Source organism: Pseudochaenichthys georgianus, chromosome 23, assembly GCF_902827115.2.
Source record: "Pseudochaenichthys georgianus chromosome 23, fPseGeo1.2, whole genome shotgun sequence".
Lineage (NCBI taxonomy): Eukaryota > Metazoa > Chordata > Actinopteri > Perciformes > Channichthyidae > Pseudochaenichthys > Pseudochaenichthys georgianus.
The window spans coordinates 10274549-10295828 of record NC_047525.1 but is presented as its reverse complement, the minus strand read 5'-3'; the positions used below and the strand labels follow the sequence as shown (position 1 = coordinate 10295828).

General features: G+C 44.8%; 1 protein-coding gene across 3 annotated transcripts in view; it reads left to right on the top strand.

The window, feature by feature from the left end:
- The window catches only part of anks1b (ankyrin repeat and sterile alpha motif domain containing 1B), a 229359-nt gene that overhangs the window by 87977 nt on the left and 120102 nt on the right, over positions 1-21280 (top strand). For 2 of the 3 annotated variants that reach the window (XM_034075301.2, XM_034075302.2), the window contains exons 5-10: positions 3793-3936; positions 11384-11459; positions 12919-13020; positions 16137-16259; positions 16944-17128; positions 19911-20042. In XM_034075301.2, the coding sequence (XP_033931192.1) occupies positions 3793-3936; positions 11384-11459; positions 12919-13020; positions 16137-16259; positions 16944-17128; positions 19911-20042 (762 nt within the window). Of the gene's footprint in view, positions 1-3792; positions 3937-8724; positions 9089-11383; positions 11460-12918; positions 13021-16136; positions 16260-16943; positions 17129-19910; positions 20043-21280 lie in introns of those variants that run through there. The other variant, XM_034075303.2, reaches the window with a different exon arrangement.

Here is a 21280-nt window from a genome sequence, read left to right as displayed (position 1 = left end):
GATTCCGTCCAGTTCTGGACCTCAGAGGAATCAACAGATTCCTGAGGGTACTACCCTTCCATATGCTAACCACAGCAGACACCCTTCGTGTTGTCACACAGGGGGAGTGGTTCACAACCGTAGACTTGAGGGACGCCTACTTCCACGTGCCAATTGCATCCCATCACCGGAGGTTCTTGAGGTTCGCCTTTCAGGGTCGACATTATCAGTTTCGGGTGCTTCCCTTTGGTCTCTCCCTCTCCCCAAGGGTGTTCACCAGGGTTGTTGCGGCAGCACTCGCTCCCCTGCAGGCACAGGGCATGAAGGTCCTGCCATACCTGGACGACTGGCTGGTTTGCGCGCCGTCCCGGGCCCAAGGGGCCCAGGATACGGCGCGCCTCTCATCCCACGTTGCCCGGTTGGGCCTGACAGTGAACACCGGGAAGAGTTGCCTGGACCCTTCCCAGCAGGTCACTTATCTGGGGATGGTCCTAGATTCGGTCACCATGAGGGCCTACTTGACACCTCGTCGTGTGGACGACATTTCCCACCATCTTCGCATCTTCAGACTAGGCAAGAGGGTGCCTTACATACAGTTCCTCCGGCTCTTAGGCAGACTGACAGCTGCCTCAGCCGTCGTGCCCTTGGGCCTGTTGTCACTGCGCCCCATGCAGATGTGGCTGAACAGCCGTCACTTGGACGCCAAGCGGCACAGGCACAAGAGAGTCAGGGTGTCTCAGCGGTGCCTCCACTCTATGTCCCGCTGGAGGGACAGGGCCTATCTCCTGAGGGGTGTGCCCATGGGCACCATCCCATCCCGCCGGGAGACTGTCACTGTGGATGCGTGTCTCTCGGGGTGGGGGGCGGTGTGGCAGGGCAGGACTGTGCAGGGTCAGTGGTCTGCCCAGGAAGGTGCACGCCATATCAATGTGCTGGAGCTTCGAGCGGTGTTGCTCGCACTCATGCACTTTTTACCCCAACTGGCGGGCAGGCATGTGCTCGTTCGTTCGGACAACATGTCCGCAGTTGCCCAAATCAACCACCAGGGGGGCGCCAGGTCCGCACAGCTGCTCCGCGTTTCGCAGAGCCTCTTGCCTTGGGCGCTCCCCCGCCTCACCAGTCTGCGGGCAGTTTTTCTGCCAGGGGACCTGAATCAGGTCGCAGATTTCCTCTCACGGCGCAAGCCTCCACCGGGGGAGTGGAGGCTTCACCCGGAGGTGGTGGAGATAATTTGGAGCCTCTTCGGCAGGGCCGAGGTGGACCTCTTTGCCTCGGAAGAGTCGAGGCACTGCCCCCTCTGGTTCTCCTGGTCGGAGGTGACCAGCCCATTGGGTCAGGATGCCCTGGCGCACGACTGGCCGGACACTCTCCTGTATGCCTTCCCGCCGTTGCCTCTGATACTTCAGACGCTTCAGAGGGTCCTTACCCAGGGGCACAGGCTCCTTCTAGTCGCCCCCCCCGCTGGCCGGGGAGAGTCTGGTTCCCACTGCTACGCAGTCTCTGCGGCAGCCCACCGTGGCGTCTCCCCGACAGGAAGGACCTCCTGTCACAGCTCAAGGGTCAGATCTGGCATCCCGACCCTCGCCGCCTTCAGCTCTGGGTTTGGCCTCTGCAGGGCCCAACCCACTGTTGAGCGGTGTCACGGCATCTGTCAGGGAAACTATCCTGAATGCCAGAGCTCCATCCACTCGGGCACAGTATGAGTGCAAATGGAGGCTCTTCTCCCACTGGTGTGTGAGTAAGGCTGAGAATCCGGGACATTGCTCCGTGGCCACCATTTTAGAGTTTCTGCAGTCCCTTCTGGATAGTGGACGTTCTCACTCCACTTTGAAGGTGTATATGGCTGCTATCTCTGCCCGACATGTCGGAGTCGATGGCGCCACAGTGGGGCGCCACAGGTTGGTGTCCCTCTTTCTAAGAGGGGCTCTACGGCAGCGCCCCCCTAGCACCCCAAGGGCCCCGGCTTGGGACCTGCCCCTAGTGTTGGATGCACTATCATCTCCTCCCTTTGAACCCTTGGCCCAGGTCGGGCTTAAATGGCTGTCCCTGAAGGCAGCATTTCTGCTTGCCATAACCTCAGGGAAGCGAGTCGGAGAGCTTCATGCCCTCTCCGTAAGCAGTACATGCCTGAGGTGGAACTCCGATGGCTCGGGTGTCACCCTCTGGCCGAATGTGGCGTTCTTGCCCAAGGTGCTTCCACTAGCCCACTCCAATCGGCCTATCCAGCTGGCACGCTTTAACATTCCACAGGAGAACGGCACACCTGAGTTGCTGTGCCCTGTGCGTGCCCTGAGGGCGTATATTGATGCTACGGCCTGTATACGACAGTCAGAGCAGCTCTTCGTTTGCCATGGCGGCACTAGGAAGGGTCGTGCTCTCTCGAAGCAGCGGCTGTCCCACTGGGTGGTGGATACCATCACATGTGCCTATGGGGCCAGTGGCCGCCCCCCGCTATCAGGGGCCAGATGCCACTCTACAAGAGGCGTCTCAACATCGTGGGCTGCCCTAAGAGGGGTGCCCCTGGAGACCATCTGCGCCGCGGCGTCATGGGCGTCTTCGGGCACATTCTCCAGGTTCTACCGGGTCAATGTCGCCACTCCTCACCCCCTGGGGGTGGTCTTGTGGCCAAGCTCCGCTGCTTCCAACTAGGTGAGTAAGTGCTTGGATTCTTCATGACATGGTTGGTATAGGTCATCCAGTGCTAAAAGCACCGCCTCTGGCGGTCAGTAGGGACGAAATAGAACGATAGTTACGGCTGTAACTACGGTTCTATGAGTCCCGGATGACCGCCAGAGTTTCCTGTCACTCAGAATTCTTGTGTGCTCGCGAGAAGATTCTGGGAACAGATCCTCTGTCGACACCGGCTGATGTAGCCGGTGTCACGTGGGTCACAGGTGACTTTGTTGTTATTGGTACTCGAGCTGCGCATGCGCGCGATGGACATATCCAGTGCTAAAGCACCGCCTCTGGCGGTCATCCGGGACTCATAGAACCGTAGTTACAGCCGTAACTATCGTTCTTTCCCAAGAGCCATCATTGCTCTTAACACCTGACATGTGAATCAATGTGACTCTGTACATATACATATATATCATTACTATTATTATTATTATTATAAATACACACTATTATTATTATTATTATTATTTATTACATTACAGATTTTATTTTTATACTCCTGGAAATAATTACTGCACTTTACTCTTTACTCCTTTATCGCTTATTCCTAAGTATGTATGCTGCGTGCATTTTGTTGTCTTATGTTGTGATGTTTTGTTTTTGTTTTGATGGCACCCTTGAAAGGGAGAAGCATTTATCTCATATTCTATTCTAATGTGATTTGGTTAAAAACTGTGTATCCAGCTGACTTTAACGCTGGTTTATTTACACTATTAGCTGCTACTGTTTTGGGCTTAACTTAAAACAGATACAAAGATTTGTTACATAAATTCCTTCCAGTCTTCTTCTTTAGTTTGTATAAGGATTAACAGACCCCACCCTCCAAATTCTTCACACGGAACATAAATGGCTTAAGTAAATCCTTCTCACTTGAGCTCCTTTCTGGCGCTTTATTATTATTCTGTATGCTGGGTGAAAATGTAAATGTATTATGGACTTGCTTGGTGCAGTATCTATTTGTCTGCTGTATTCTCGGGCTCAGATAACTTTACCGTGCTTCTCTTTGATTCTCAGGGGCTGAAACACTTACTGTTTCTCAGAAGAACTTCAAACATTGTTTACTGTTGTTTTATTCTTTGAAAAAGGTGTCCCAGTTGCTGTTATTCTCCTGACCCGCTGTGTTTGTGTGCGCAGGTGGTGTGCATGCTGGTGAGCGCTCACCCCAACCTCATGACGAGTCACACGCGCCGACACACTCCGCTCCACCTGGCCGCTCGCAATGGACACCACAGCACCGTGCACACGCTGCTGGAGGCCGGCATGGACGTCAACTGTGTGGTAAGAGAGAACGAATGGCTTTCAGCTGCTGGTGTCCTACATCAGCATCCGAGGGTATCACAGATTCCTGACTCAGATTATCACAGCCTTGCAGACACACAAGAGATAATGAAATAGCAATGTTTTTGGCTCGGGGAAAACCATGTTCCTTTTGACAAAATTGGATTTGAAAAAGGAAATTGTTACCTGAACCCTAACTGTTACCCAGGATCTATTGTTGGCTGTTTCTTATTTAAATGTGCCAGCTGGGAGGTGAAGAAAGTAGTCCTCATAGAAATGTTCAGATTCCTTTCAAATATTTACACATTTACTGTACTGATGTAACACGTTTAACACTTTTGGTCAGGAGGTGAAATGTCTTGAACATAGTCGATAAGAAGTGGCGCTTTATTCGTGTTAGTGATGCTGCTGTGAGTGCAGAAGGTGACTCTTTGTCCTTTTGTCTGAGTAAATCTTTAAAAATCTCTGCGACTCTGACTCCGCTGTATTTGAATATTTTAAAAGCTGCAGTCTTCTGTTTTTAATGAAATGGAGTATGGCTTTGTTGTTTTTGTATATAATCCACCACAGCCTGGCACATTCTCCTTCTGAAAGCAGGCAGAGAGCATGTATACACGGTGCATGCTTCCTAAGGTGTGGTGGTGGGGAGGGATGAATAATTGATTGGGGGGAAGAATTGAGAGAGGAGGAGGAAGAGGAAGAGGACAGTATGTTCCTGAGAGAGTTCCCTGTCACCTCACTCCTCTCTACCCACAGTCTGAATACAGTCACCTCCGTCTATGGAGCTTCATTACGGCACACGCTCCGTCATGCTGTCTGAACCCCTCTTCCCGTCTTCTATCACGCTGTGTGTTTGGAGTTCTCTGGACAATTCAAACACTGCTTTGTCGCCACTCTTTCTGGACCATTTGTTTTTCTGAGGCCTTGTCAAAACAACACCACGCTTTGCTGCTCTCCTCGCTGTTGTCTTTCTCTGGAGACGATTTCCTCTGACAACTAAACTATTTGGCTTCGCTCACTTGTCTTACATGTTAAGTGCAGAACAAGCAGCCCTGGTCTGTATTTATCGGGCTCCTGAGCCTATTGGAGTTGAGCCCTTTCCGACGTTTATTTTCTCTCTCTCTCTTACTGAGGTACTTTTTGTACTCTACTAATTCAATTCAACGATATTGGACAGGGATCCAAGTGTTCAGCAACAAACTTAGCAAATATATATATATACATACACATATGTATACACACATTTACAGGTTGAAAAGAACGTACAATACCAAATCAATGAGAAATAAATGTAAGGAAAAGAGAGGGAAAGAAAGTAGAAACAAAATAACTGCACGTTCATTATGCTTTTCACTATGTTAAAATCAAACATGTATAACAATTGTCCTTTCATTCTGCGAAATGTATTGTATGAAGTGTCTCAAGGTCTCAGATCTCGTGGGGTACTCACAGATTGAGGAAAAGGTGTGTTGATTTAAACCTCAGTGTATGTTGTAACCTGTGTACCTATGAGGTGATGCTTTCTTTTCACATGTACTTTAATACACTTGAATGTCTGTGGGGGGGGATCCTTTACTCTGCTGTTTGTTGTTCATGAGAGATTGAAGGAAACCCAGCTTCAAGGGGTTTCAGCGCTGCTTCAGACTCAAAGCCTCAGGAAGCTGCCGAGTCTGAATCAAAACACCAGAAAGTTCAGAAGCTCAGGACCCACAGCAGCAGGGATCAATATGTGTCGGGGTTTTCAAACAGACATGAGAAATAACAGATACAAATCCAACAAAAAAAGAGAAAGAGAACCCAGAATGTATAGTTGTTACTGTTTCTACGCTTTTCCAAATCTGGCTCTGTTCATTTGCTACAAAGACGTATGGCGTAGCGTAACATATGGCGTAGTGTAACATATGCCCCGTGCTTCCTTTTTAGGCTGTTAGTTTAAGTCCTGTTGTGAACCCAGAAGTGTTGAGTACCCCAAAGTGTTATGTTAGAAATGTATAGTACGGCAGTGAAACGGCCAATGCTAACTTTCACATGTTGGGCAATTTGCACAATTAGCATAAATTGCACTCATTTGCATATGTAGACAATTGTTATGTCTTGACCGATTTGGACAATTTGGGTTGTTGAGGATGTTGAATCAGATTCTGACATTTTCAGGATCATAAATTGCAGTTTTAACCAGAAAGAGGCCACATTTCTACTCCCGGTGAGCTGATTTTGATGCATTTTGGGGCTGATTTGAAGGTTTAGGGGACACAAAACTGCACTTTTTGGTCCATAAAATGTCATACATTGTTTCAACACGCTCAATATAGCATATAAACCACACGCAAATTGCCCAAGTTAGCATCCGGCAGTCGTACTTGGGACCCGTACTATACATTTCTATCATAACACTTTGTGGTATTCAACATCTTCGGGGTCCCACTGCCCGCCTGGAGACTTTTTCATCTGCGGAAAGATGTGAACAACTTGACCTGTTGTTCACACGACTTGAAACGGAGTCGTTCTGGTGCTCCCACAGCGAGGAGAAGCATGACTCAGCGCCTTCTTCTCTGCCTCCTGTCCCGCCTCCTGTCGTGTGTGTGTGTGTGTGTGTGTGTGTGTGTGTGTGTGTGTGTGTGTGTGTGTGTGTGTGTGTGTGTGTGTGTGTGTGTGTGTGTGTGTGTGGTGTGTGTGTGTGTGTGTGTGTGTGTGTGTGTGTGTGTGTGTGTGTGTGTGTGTGTGTGTGTGTGGTGTGTGTGTGTGTGTGGTGTGTGTGTGTGTGTGTGTGTGTGTGTGTGTGTGTGTGTGTGTGTGTGTGTGAGTGTGTGTGAGAGGCGGGCTGTGTTTCTCTGCAGGGATTTGGCCTCGGGCTCCATGTGTCTAGTGAAGATGAACACAACACGCCTTTGCTTTCCCTCGCCCTCTCCATCATGCACCGTGCTGCAGACCTCTCTCTCTCCGTCTTGTTGTGTCTTCATGCAGATGATGAGCGTCACAAGCCTTCGGTTGCTCTGATCTATTGTGCTTTTTGACTTTGAGTCTGCTTCATCTCTTTATTGCTGAGCATATTGTGTAGAAGCATCCATTCACCAAAGCTCCATCTTTTTGACCTCTCTTTTTAGACGCAGTAAGCCCTAACACACATTACATAAGTATCTGACAAGCATCCTTGCCACCCTGGAGGGTTACATGTGATGTGTAATGTGAGTGAGATGACACATGCCATCTGACCTGCTTTATGAACCGTAATCTGTTGAACAGGCTTTTCTGTTTAGAATAGGACTGTCGTATACATTTATCGGCACAAAACATTAAATCCACTTCCCTGGCTCCTTAATGTCTAGTTTTTTTTTTACCTGTATTCAAATCCAGTTATGTACTGTAGATGTTAGTCAATATATTTATAAAAAAAAATACTATGATGAGCATTAATGGTTTATAAAGTATGCTGAAATCAAAGTCTAAACCAAACTGTATTGTTGCCCTCCTTTGTAGTTACTGGTGAATATATGGAGAAGCTAAATCCAACCGGCTGCTAACTAACCCACACACATACTGTACGTTTTTCGTTTTTTAAAAAGGGCTTTTTACTCTGTGCTTTATGTGTGCTGCAATCGTGAGGCAGTGCTCATGTGTTTTAATCCTGCTTATGTATTGTATATGTTCTTTTAATGCCCTCAACCTGCCAGGGAAAATCAGCCTCGATGACAGACCTGGCACATTTACATTACTCATGTTAATTCATGTTTAATGTCCCTTCTTAAATAAATGAATACAAATACAACACGATTTGAATAAAGCTCAAACTGCCAATTGTATTTGAATATATTCTTCACCCTCTCTTCCACATGCAGTGCTACAGCCTTACTGTCGATAGTATATCGTAGAAGCTGTGGGCGACCCACAGATGGCCACCTTGCAAATTGTTGGAAAGCTGTGTGTGTGTGTGTGTGTGTGTGTGTGTGTGTGTGTGTGTGTGTGTGTGTGTGGTGTGTGTGTGTGTGTGTGTGTGTGTGTGTGTGTGTGTGTGTGTGTGTGTGTGTGTGTGTGTGTGTGTGTGTGTGTGTGTGTGTGTGTGTGTGTGTGTGTGTGTGTGTGTGTGTGTGTGTGTGTGTGTGTGTGTGTGTGTGTGTGTGTGTGTGTGTGCGCGTGCATGCATGCATGCATGCACAGGTCAGTAATTGGTGTCAAGCCATATAGGTCTGTTTGAGTGTGAATGAATAATGTATAGCAGCAGCAAAGTCACTCTCTCTTTCTCTGAATGTTTCCATAATGAGAGGAAGTCTCTATGAAGCAACCTGCTGCTGGGCGGGCAGCCAACAACACAGGGCAAGAGTTTAGAATGAACACACACTCACACATACACACACACATAAACCCTGTCGACAGCCTCTCCTCAGTGGGCATTTACATTCAAGTCTTCTGCCTTTCAATTCCCGGAAACTCTTAAGAGAGGGGGAATGGCCTACCTCGTTTCCTCGTGACATCATCGCGTAATCGTCATGGGAAAGGGGACGGGAAGTGGTATAGAGATGACCATAGAGGAGGGGTTAGAGTTAGTGGTGTGTGTGTGTGTGTGTGTGTGTGTGTGTGTGTGTGTGTGTGTGTGTGTGTGTGTGTGTGTGTGTGTGTGTGTGTGTGTGTGTGTGTGTGTGTGTGTGTGTGTGTGTGTGTGTGTGTGTGTGTGTGTGTGTGTGTGTGTGTGTGTGTGTGTGTGTGTGTGTGTGTGTGTGTGTGTGTGTGTGTGTGTGTGTGTGTGTGTGTGTGTGTGTGTGTGGAAACTAGGGGTGGATCATTTCCTGTGCTCCCACCTCCGCTACTGTGGGTAAAATATTGGTACCACAGTCAATCCCGCTATGTCACTAATGTGGATACAATTGGGATTTACACCTAGACCATTCTCCCTGGATGACTGACCTTTGACCTTTTGAGTGGCCATATGTTGTCCGATGACAATTTTTTGATGCAGAGGAAACAGGGCGACTTCAGTACTTTTTGGGGATTCTCTGCAGATCTGGTGCAGTGTTGCGTTGAGTTGAATTTCCCGGCTGTGTTTCAGCAGACCTGGCTGTGGTCCAGATCATCCGTCTTCATTAAGGCTGCGAGTCCGCTCCGCTGCAGGTTTTCATGAGGGATAAGGAAGCCAACCGTAAAGGATGCAACGAATTCGGTGTGTGTGTGTGTAAGATTATTGTTTTGTCATGGCTGTGTGTGGTTCAAGTTTACATTTCTAGTGTCCCTTGTGGGTACTTTAGCTTCAAGCAGCCTGCACACGGCAATATGTTTCTGTAAAATATAAAAACACAGCATGACAATTAAAAGTGTGGAATATACTGATGCCAGAGAGTCAACATAACATTTTCTATCATTGAATTACCTTTAAACTATATTTTAATCGTGTCCTTTGCACTTAAGCACATACAGTCTTATGTTGTATCATTATATAATAATTAGACTGTGTTAATACTAATAATCAATACAGCGGTACTAACTATCATACTCTGTCTCTCTTTTGCTGTTTTTCTTACCTAAAAAAGTGGATGTGATTAGTTAACTTTAGAGTTTTACAAACGTTACTCTTTAAAACGAATTTAATACCTGGAAATACATTGCAACGTTTCTTTTCTTACCTGTTCTTTATGGCAAGAATATAGTTTGCACAAATGTATGTTTTAATTCTTGGTAATGTTTACTACAGTCATTCTGTTTTGTATGCCATCAATGTTTTGTAAATGTTTCAATCTGTCATTGAAAATTATATTATTAATTTTGAACAAAAGATTAGTATTGTTTTGAATGTGACCCGACCAACTTACCACCACCCATCTGTTTCACTCTTTTAAACACCAAACCAAAGTATTTGAAAATGTCAGAGTCACGTGTGTCTTCGTTCTTATTCCTCCCACGCAGCGGGATTGTAAACATCTGTTCTTTGTACGTGGCTCCTGAGTGTTGCTGATAAAAGTAGGCTTGTCAGATTACATTTCTCTCCTCACCGCTAGATGAGATGAGGTTCCTACTGTACCAACGCCCCCCCCCTCACTTTCCATGTGTTGCATCATACAGTAATATCCTCATATTTGAAGCAGTGGAAGCCGATACATGCCGGCATATGGCGAGGGAAGTTGGGCCTCATGCTGTTTGCAGGCATGAGAATGTCATTTATATTTGTAAACCTTGTGTTTTACTGCCAGAGAAAAGCAGGCATTGTATCAAATGTAACTATTGTTTTCTTGAAACCTTTAAATCTTTTTTTTATTATGCCTTCAATGCCTCCCTATGCACTTTTGGTTGTGTATTTTTGTCTGTGTTCGGGTAACAGTAAACCAGGGGAAAGTGTGTTGTCTGGGGATGCAGAATGGATGAAAGGAATATAAAAAGGTTAGAAAAGTGTCAAAAGAACTATAATTTCATGGGAAGACTAGGGCTAGAGGAATGTGAGGATTTGGTTAGGGATATTGCCAAATATCTGGAACAAACTACCAGAGACCTGCAGGTCCACTGCAACTCTTACTACTTTTAAATCCAGGCTGAAGACTTTTCTTTTTGCTGCTGCTGTTAATTGAACTGTTCACATTTGACACTGCACTGTAACTTGTATTCATGTCCCTGTGTTATTCATAGGGATGGGTACCGAGCCCCGGGATTAAACGGGCCCCGGGGCTGAATTATTAATGACAGTGGTAACGTTAAGCTCCGACATTATCGGTCTTTTTATCGGTACTGGAGACATCTAAAAAATATATGTCACATGTATTATTGCTACACAAACATTGTATTGCAGTTTTAGTGTCGCCAACTCCGTTTCTAATACGCAAAAAGCCTGCAAAAAGCGTCCATGATTATTTGTAGTATTTTCAATCTCTCTCCCCTGCCTGCTTGCGAGGGGGCGGGGCAGTTTACACACACGCGGCTGTTACATGCAGCAACACACACACACACACACACACACACACACACACACACACACACACACACACACACACACACACACACACACACACACACACACACACACACACACACACACACACACACACACACACACACACACACACACACACACACACACACACACACACACACACACTTGTTAAAATATTGTTGTTTCTTTTGATGTGAAATATTATGTATTTAATTTAAATAAAAGCAATGTTAGTTTTGTTCACAATTTGTTTAGTTAGTTAACCTATAAGAGTACCGTTAAAAGATCGGACCGATAAGCGGTATCGATAAAAGTAGTAGTACCGTTAAAACCTTAGCGATGCCCATCCCTAGTTATTCATGTTTTATTATCTTTGCTTTTTAATGTTTCTAATGTGTTTTATGCTCTTAATGTCTTTCATTTTTGGAAAGCATTTTGAATTGCCTTGTGTTGAAAAGTGCTATATAAATAAACTTGCCTTGCCTTGTGTCAAATTGTGAAAGTGATGGAATAATAACACACACTCTCTGTTCCCCTCAGACGGAGAATGGCAGTGCCCTCCATGAGGCGGCTCTCTTTGGGAAGATGGATGTAGTCCGCCTGCTGCTTGACTCAGGTGGGTCTATAAATATATCCTGGAAGAACACAAACTGAGTGTGTTCCCCTTGTTTTCCCTTTTTATTTTCACCTGGGGCTAGAAGCTCCACATGTCTTTATTTCTCAAGATAGCGGATTGAATTTGCCCTCAGGTTGACTCCAGACATCTGTCTGCTGCATTCTCTCTGTTATACAATCCTGGACTTCCAGTTTTATTGTTGTTGGAAGGATTTGTCGTATCAGTAGAAGGTGCTGGAACTTCAACGGGAAATTATGTGGTTTCTTTTTTTGATGATGTTGCTTGACTTGATAACAGGGTGAAAGGGATTAGTAGTGACAAAAACCTTTGGCTCCCAGCTCCAAAACATAATCACTTACACCTGTAAATAATGTGCATTGCTGTTTTTCGTCAAAGTGTGTATAACTATGCATGTAAAACTTACTGGTTAGTACATTTTTTTTTTTAAATAGTGGGAAAATTCCATAACACTTCTTATATGCAGAGCAGATTGAATGTCACTGAAGGACAATGTAAGCTTTTTGAAACCACCACCCGCCACCCACTTTCCTTGAGCACTTCCTGTTTCCCGCAGGACTTCCTGTGGATAGCCATGTTCTTTTGGCCTCATGTTATTAACATCCTGGATCAACAGAGGGCTGAGCTGACTCATTCCCTGAACTTCAACTCTTCAAACACTGTGTGAATGTGTGGGTGGGGGGTTACGGATGAGGGGCCGGGCAGCCAGCCTTTCATTGTCAATCATGGCGAAGGATCTTGAATATTAAATCAGTGGTCATTTCTAAGCTTGGAAACAACTGTTTGTCAGGCATTCAACAAACATCTTAGAACTTAAAAAAATCAGACTTATTTATTCATTCAATTATTTGGTTTTTGATTTTAAAATAAAAGCAAAAAAAGAAATTCTATAAAAAGCATACTAAGAGAAAAGCAGCAAAATGTATAAAAAGTGAGTATGAAATAGAGACAAACTGGAGCATAGCATGGGCCCCTGAATGTGCTATGTCTCAGTTTGGATTCATTTTTCTTTAATGGTGCACAGCAGAGGGACCCGATGTCATATATGTTTCATGTTGAATTGGACCCAAGAGCACAGGGAGGGGTCGTACTAGTCGGGTAAATTAGGATTTATAGTGGACCCTGCATCCTTGAGTTGTTTCCTGTGTTTCTTTTTGCAGGCAAGTGTGTGTCATTTCTGTGATTTAGCACGGTGTGTCCCTTTGTCCGGGAGAAACCTTGGTCTAAAACCTACTGTAAGGAAAAGGGCTTTGGCTTTTTGTAAAAATCATAATTTTAATTTCACACATGCATTTTCCTGTAAGGTTTACCTTATTTGACAAAGTCATCGGTGTTCTGGTTTGACCTTTGCCCTATTGTTTGTGTATTGATGCTCATGTCCTTTTTCTGTGTGTGTGTGTGTGTGTGTGTGTGTGTGTGTGCGCGTGTGTGTGTGTGTCAGACATCGACACCAGTCTGACAGACTGCAAGGGGAGAACGGCTCTCGAGATCCTGAGAGATCATCCTGCATCCAAATCTCAGCAAATCACTGCTCTTATCCAAGGTAAGACAGACACACAACCACGTTCACACGCACACAACATATACATACAGTAGTCTCGATGAATACTGCATGAAAGATTGGGTCATTTCAGGAGCAAAACATGTAATGCTCACTTACAATAAATGTACTATATCGCTGAAAAAATAGACTATACTATCCATCGAATACAATACAGCTTATTTGTTAAGCAATCTCAATGTTATCATTATTGTGTTACATATTATGCTATTATGCACATTCTATGATAGCTGACAGCACTATTTAGACCAAAATCATCCAAAATGTGGATGGAGTACTTCAGATGACATGGGCTGCAATATTTTATAGATATTTTGAGGCTGCAACCAGCAGATCTATTCCTCACTTTGTCAGCTGGTCAGTCTACACCAGTGTTTCTCAAACTTTTTCATACCAAGGACCACTTGACCAATAAAAAAACACTCGCGGACCACCTAACTCCACAAATATCCAAAAACACATCGTTTTTTACAAATTGCCTGAAAATTGTACAAATAAGTGGCAACATGTGTGATGAAGGTGTTTATCGGGGCTATATCATGCAATCGAAAGTGAAACTTATGCTCGTTCCATTGCGGAGATATTCCCGCGAGAGTGCGAAAAACAAATGTGAACTTTTACCAATATACTCATGGACCACTAGGGGGCGCTCACGGACCACCAGTGGTCCGCGGACCACACTTTGAGAAGCACTGGTCTACACAATTCACCAACCAACCACAGTCTTCACTCTATAAAGCTACAAAGGGGCATGGATGTCAAGAGTTTGTGAGGAATAGAAACATAAACGTTTGTCTCGTAATTCAACAAGTCACATATTCAAAACAGCACTTTTGAGATGCAGCAGACTCTTTCAGCCAAAGAGAAATAAGTTGTTTGATTTCTTTCTTCAGTCTTCCGCATCTTGCTCTTCAACCTGCCATTTATGGGCCATTCTCTCCCTCATGTTTACTGCAGTGTGTGTTTTGTGTGTGACCAGTGATTGTTAGTGTGAGTTCACTCCGCAGTCCCCAGAGACCCATGGATCCTCCAGATTGCAACTTCCAAAGACAGTGTTGTCCTGAGGAGATTACGAGGCGCAGTGTGAACGCTGTAATCTGCGGCCTGGAGGCCTGCTCGATGTGTGCGTGTGTAATCTGTGGCTGCACTCAGCTACAGAGGATTTATAGAGAGGGAGATACTGGCAGACGGTGATGGAGGGATAGAGGGATGAGGAGAATGTGTCAGAGCCTACATTAACCGTGTCTTAACTTGGACTCATCATGAAAAGGAGAACATGGAACTCCCAGGAATGTTACAAACTGGCTGCAGCTAGAAAAGAACTTTAGAAAATAGACTTAGCTACTGTAATGTTTAATGTTTGATTCTGATACAAAATAAATAGATTTAAGATCATTGTTTTGGAATAAACGTATCTGTCTTGGTTCAGTCGTAAAGATCTCATCAACCTACTTTAGAAGCAGGACGTCGTTTTCCTCATAGCAGAGAACGATTCAAATTCATCAGATGGCAAGACACGGGACTTCAGATGCATGCTAATGCTCCGTGTCTGCTGGGTATGTAAATTGAGAACTGTTTTCTTAACTCTAAACACAACATAACAGCTTGTTCTTTTGCCCCCAAGTAGCCCCATACAATCAATAAGAGCTACTTTAAGCTAAGACAAATAGTCCACACTGACAGTATTATAGTATATTTATGAAGTTATGCTTGTTCCAGCTCGTCACTGACGAATACAAAACATATTCTTATTCTTTTGTAAGTCTCAATAAAGCTTGGCTTCACAGGATGTGTTTGTGCTGACTGACTGACAGCTGTTGTGTCAGTACAGTTGTTCAGGTTACGGCAGCTGTATGACCTTTGACTTGAGGTCATCCATGATACCTTGACTGCTGCTAAAATCCTGAGCAGTGCCAAGTGTAAATACTGTTGTATATCCAGAATCACACTTTTTGTAGACATAAATACAATACTTACACCTTTTTTAGGAGTCAGTTATTCATGTGATGGTAGATATTGCTCAAGAATAGCAGCCATCAAAATCTAATAAACGGAGAGATTTGGACTTCAGCATAAATAGGAGCCTGAATGTGTTTGTGAGAGTGAGGGGGAGAGAGGGAGAAGGACACAGCTGTGACTTGGTGAAAAGATCAGCTGCATGCTATTTCCTGTTGGAGAGGAGATGGAGAAGGACACACGCACGCACGCACGCACGCACACACACACACACACAGCACACAGCACACACACACACACACACACACACACACACACACACACACACACACACACACACACACACAATCTCAATTGTACCAGCTGCAAGGCTTACTGGTTGCCACAGCACCTTGCTATAAGAACAATATCAATCGATTTTCAGCGCTTGCCTTATCCCCCTGTTCAAATTCAATCCCAGTTCACTTCTGACCGTGTAGCTGCAACTTGTAATATACCTACATATACTGGCAGTGCAGTTGTCACTACAAAAGCACTAGTGCAGTAATACAAATGTCAAAGCATTGTAATCCTTCCTTTATGACTCTCCATTTGATCTGATACCTGTATGTAAATGTGGCTGTCCATCATAAGTATTGAGGCAAGATTCATATTCGTATATATAAACACTATTCTGACTGTAATAGGATTCTTCATTAGCATTTCACCGTGTATGCGTGTTTGTGAGTTTTCTTGCCGCTAATGCCTCACTTAGGGAAGTTTATTATCCAACTTATTACCCCCCCACAGGTACCTGAGAATGATGTTCCATTCCTCACGTACAGTATTCCTTCCCTTTTTGCTTTTATGAATAGCAGAGTGCTCTATTAGCTGGAGCTGTGAAGTGATGTGGGGAAAAGTGAGAATCGAATGCGACACAAGCTGTTTACCGTGCTGATGCGTGTGCTATTATATTGATCCAGGACAATGTCTCCGAGATGCTTCTCCTCCCCCATGCTTCTGCACCGTCCTAGAACATCACATCTTCCTCAAAACTCCTCTTCAACCAGTTTGACTTTCTCCTCGTTCTCCCTGTTTTTCAGCTTCTTCTCTTATTGTCTGACCATCCATCCTCCTACTCTCTTGTCTCCTTTCCTCTGTAGAATACATGATGGACGAGATGGAGAGGAGGAGTATCGTGGAGGAGCCAGTCAGAAAATGTCCCATCCCTGCCCCTCGAACCTCCGTCCCCTCACCCTGTGCCTCCCCCTCCCTCAGACACAAGAGTGAGTAACACACACACACACACACATGGGAACAACCACACACAATGATTAGGTTCATACTGGGATTGAAGGTGCTTTAAGGGACATTTTTCTAATGTTTCTATTGTTTGTTGTGGTATTAGAATACGTCATACTGGAAACCAATACATTAGGTCCATGATATGTTTTGAGATATGCTTCAACATCTTATTATTTCATTATTAATGCTGATTATTTATGTTAGTAAAGGAAATACACTGAAGTCCAACTGTGTAGCCCAGAGGAAGAATTTAACTTTCATCCTGAAATATATTTTAACTTGGATTATTGTGCCTTTATTTGTTGTTGTAAAAACATACAACATAAGCAATTAATTTTTGCACCAATAGAGTATAAACCCGGTCATGGAGAGCAGCTCCTCTAGTGGAGACAGACAGTTACTACCGCTCTGCACTGACATGCTAATCCCTGTCAAGCGCTGCCCCCTATGTTCTAAATGTAGCATTGCAACATCCTCCTGTTTGTTTAGGAAACCATTTGTACAGTATGTCTAAATATAATAAAAGGATGATTTAAATGAATATATTCTACCAATGTGTGCTTCGCAGTCTGATTGGGTGTTTAAATCAGTCATAACACAGATTTATTTTCACCCTTGCTGGAGACTTTGGCTGTTTCTCTTACTTCCCTTGGACCTCTCCCCAGATGATGCCGTGACAAGTGAGCTGTCCAAGCTGCTCCACGAGATCAAAAAGTGCCGGGACAGAGACTACTCCTTCGAGGAGCTCTGCCACACCATCTCCTCTCACTCCATGGACAGCTTTGGCAGCGGGCGGCTCTCTGACGAGGAGCGGCCCGACAGACCCAACGGGACCCTGACACGAGTCAAGGTAGGGTTACTCAGTTATGACAGGGGGAACAAATCATGGAGGATTACTTCGCGTCTGATCCTGAGAGCTTCTTGTGAACTTTGCAGTTTAAGGCAAACATTGTTCTTATAAAATCAGTGCCGATTCTAGAGTCTGTGGGGGCCCTAGGCAAACATTCACTGAGGGCCCCTCGAACCAGCTTTTCATCACCACGCACAGCCAACAGCACCCCCCCCCCCCCGGAGGCAACGAAACTTAAGGATAATAAGCAGCATTTTACGGCGCGCTATGCATGGGGCCGCCTTGAGGGGGTTTCCCGACATGTCGTTCAGTTTGTTCATTTAATCTGTCAAATTGAGAGATTTGATCCAAAGGGCTTTTCCCTCCAATGACCAATGTAAACATAAACTCTCCCACTGATGGCAGTGAGCTCCAATGCATGACACCGGCATAATACTCATGAGTAATAAGGGTTGTGACATTTTCCCTTTTTTTTTATTTCTGACAATTGATTATTATGAGAAACTGTATACTAATTAATAACAAAAGAAAATCAGAAGTTGAAGCTGTAGTTAAATATTCATGTTATTTGTGTATGCAAGAAAAAGTTACAATATTTTTTGCGATTATTCTTAAAACTGAATTTTGCAACTTAAATAAAAGAAATGTTCAGAGAAGAGATGTTTCATTACATTTCAATACATGAATCATTCCACACGCCTTCATCTTTGGGCATAACAACAGTGCCATGTCTAGCTGCTATATTTATTCTTGCATCTGACACTTTATAGAAAAAAAACTAAAACAGAACCCCTGCTGTGTGAAGCACATCAAAGCTAGACTACGAATCTCTATCCCCTCGATATATACGTGTTTGTATTAGACATGTTATCACACCACAAAGGGCCTGATGGCAGAATTGTATGCGTTAGTGGGAATGTTCTCTGCAGAAATAAATGCCTGCATGTTGCCTATCTTGACAGCAGAGGGCAGTGTCAGACAGACTGAAGCCACGAGCCCTCTCCTCTTATCATCCTCTCGCTTGTTGTTGCAGGAACACGACAGCTTCTGGTTGTTGAATTACTTTAGATGTGTAATTACTATTTGTGCTCAGACAGCCGTTCCCAGCCTGCAGACATTGTTTTATTGACCTTATTTATTCTCATCTGGAGCCTTTTTATACTGACACATTGAGAGTAGAATCTACTTCACCTGCTTGCTCCCTTTCCACATGCTCTGTTAAACACTCAGTGGCAAACTGTTTGGACTTTATCGGTCGGGGTTCCAGTTTGGCGATGAAATATCTGAGTTTCTTCAGTGTGAGGCTATCAGAGAATCGCAGCTGCACTTTATTTTCAACAGCGAGACGGAGAGCTTTTTCAATTCCACAGCCCATGAAGTCAGAGGCAGCACAACACTCAGGGGTCATCTATCACACTGACCCCCCACCTGAGCTCTTAGACCACACGCACGCACGCACGCACGCACACACACACACACACACACACACACACACACACACACACACACACACACACACACACACACACACACACACACACACACACACACACACACACACACACACACACACACACACACACACACACACACACACACACACACACACACACGTAAGGTTAACATACCCACCTCGGCTCACTTAGTCTATAATTATCTCGGTCCATCATGTGTCCCCCTCTCGCTCGCTATAAGTGCCAATTTGTATTCTATCACTGACATTCACAGTGTGTGTGTGTGTGTGAGTTTACGTGCCCCCAGGCTACTGTCTGTGTGTGTGTGTGGCAGGAACCATTAGTATGTGATTGCTGTGCCTGTAACCATGATAAAAACATGCAAAAACCCATGACACACACACGCACGCACACACACACACACACACACACACGTCGTACCCTCCCTCTGTATCATCTCTCACTTCCTAATTTAACCGTTTGACTCTTCCCGTTCTTTAACATGTCCTCCACGTTCCTCTCTTTATCTTTGATTTCTTTGCCCTCCTGTTTTGATTTAGATCTCATAGATACAAAGAGATGTTTCTTCCCTTGTCATCAGACTTCCCTCCATCCCTCTCTTTCCTCAAGAGGTGGAAGAAGTACTCAGATCTTGTACTTAAGTAAAAGAAGTACCAGAGTGTAGGACTACTCTGTTACAAGTAAAAGTCCTGCAATCAAAAGGTTACTCAATTAAAAGTACAAAAGTATTTGCATCAAAATATACTTAAAGAACCAAAATCAAAAGTACTCATTATGCTGATTTGCCACTGAATTGTAGTGGAGAAGAAATATAAAGGGACAACACATGTAAATATCAGGCACTGTGGGGGTGTGTGTCTCTGTGCCCTGGTGTTAACGGTCCTCTGGCTGCATCACATGGTTCACTGAGGATCAGCTGTTCTGGGCCGGCCCTCTGACAGGTCCCGCCACAGAGCTCCTCCACCCAGCTGCCTCCTGGGAGCCCAGGGCCCGGGGACACACACCACAGGGAGATAAAGTAGTTCTGCTGTCCCTTCACCTTTCTCCTCTACGAATGCAAACTAACTTCTAATTCCAATGTGTCACTTGTTTCAAGAATTGTATTTTAAATGATTCTCTGCATTTTAGGAAAAAGGAGATAGAGGAAAAGAAGGATACTCAATGTCAATATCTATTCACTGTGTGTGCTGAACCTACTCTTTTTACTACTTTTCTGGCTTCTTCTGAATTTTGACTTCCTTATTATTGGTCACTAGTCATGTTTTCAATCTGGTGGTTTTAAAAAACATTTGTGTTTGTGCTCACAGAGACCGACCCCGCCTCTCGCAATGGCCGTAGAAGAGGAAGAGCCTGAAAAGAGTTGCGGCCCCGGTGGATTCTGGGAGGCCCTGACGCCCTGCAACGGCTGCCGCAACCTGGGCTTCTCCAGCCTGTCACAGGTACACACGCACACACGCACTCACACACACACACACATCTGCGCACACACATCTGCACACACTCATGCACACGGAGTACCTGTTTTAGCCTACTCGAACTGGATGACTCTCCCCTAAAGTACATTGAAATGTCCAACTGCTAGTCTGCATTATATTGTATTTTACAGTGTGGACATTCAGTAACGGCACTCATTGTATACAACATAATCGTATCACTTGAACATGACTCACATGTTGCAGAATAATGCAGAATAATGCAGTTTACACACGTGCACACACACACACACACACACACACACACACACACACACACACACACACACACACACACACACACACACACACACACACACGCACACACGCACACACGCACACACGCACACACGCACACACGCACACACGCACACACGCACACACGCACACACACACACACACACACACACACACGCACTGCTTCACTCCTGTGAAATTACAGGCTAGTGATCTAGCCATTGTTCTGGGTGAATACTTTGAGTGGTTACCTTGGGAACGCAGCGAGTGAGACGAGAGAGACTGCCACTGTTCTCTGTTCAGTATCTCAAGATTGTTCTGTCTGTCTTTCATCTTCATTTTCTCTACTGAGAACCCTCCTGAAAAGCTCCTTATCTCTTTAGTCTTGAAGCTTTTACCTTTTTAAGAGTGGGACTTGGTTCATGGACCATCATAGGACCACCTGATGCATGAGATCCAGTAAAAGGATAACCATCCCCTCGGAGGGGAATGTGAATATTGCAGCAGCAGATAAATAAATACACTGTAAAGGGTAAATGGGACTTTTCATATTTGTTAGAGGATCAAAACCGGCATTGAGTTTTCTGACAGGTGAAAGGGTTTTATGTATTATATATGTATGTGTTTATTAGCTATTAAGAGTCGATATCCACCACTACACCCCTTCCCGCAGCCTTCGCTCATCAGAAGCGAACCTCCTCTCTATCCCCAAGAAAACCAAGCTCCGAACCTGGGGGGACAGAGCCTTCTCCATCGCTGCCCCCACCCTCTGGAACTCCCTCCCACTCCCTCCCTCCCTCTCAGAGACTGCACTGACCCCCCCACTTTCAAAACACTGACCAAAACACACCTCTTCAGACTGGCTTTTAATCTGTGAATTATGCTGTGTTGCTGTTTTAATAACTTTTAAATGTTATTTTATCTTGTTCTAATAACTTTTAAATTCTATTTTATCATGTTTTATCACC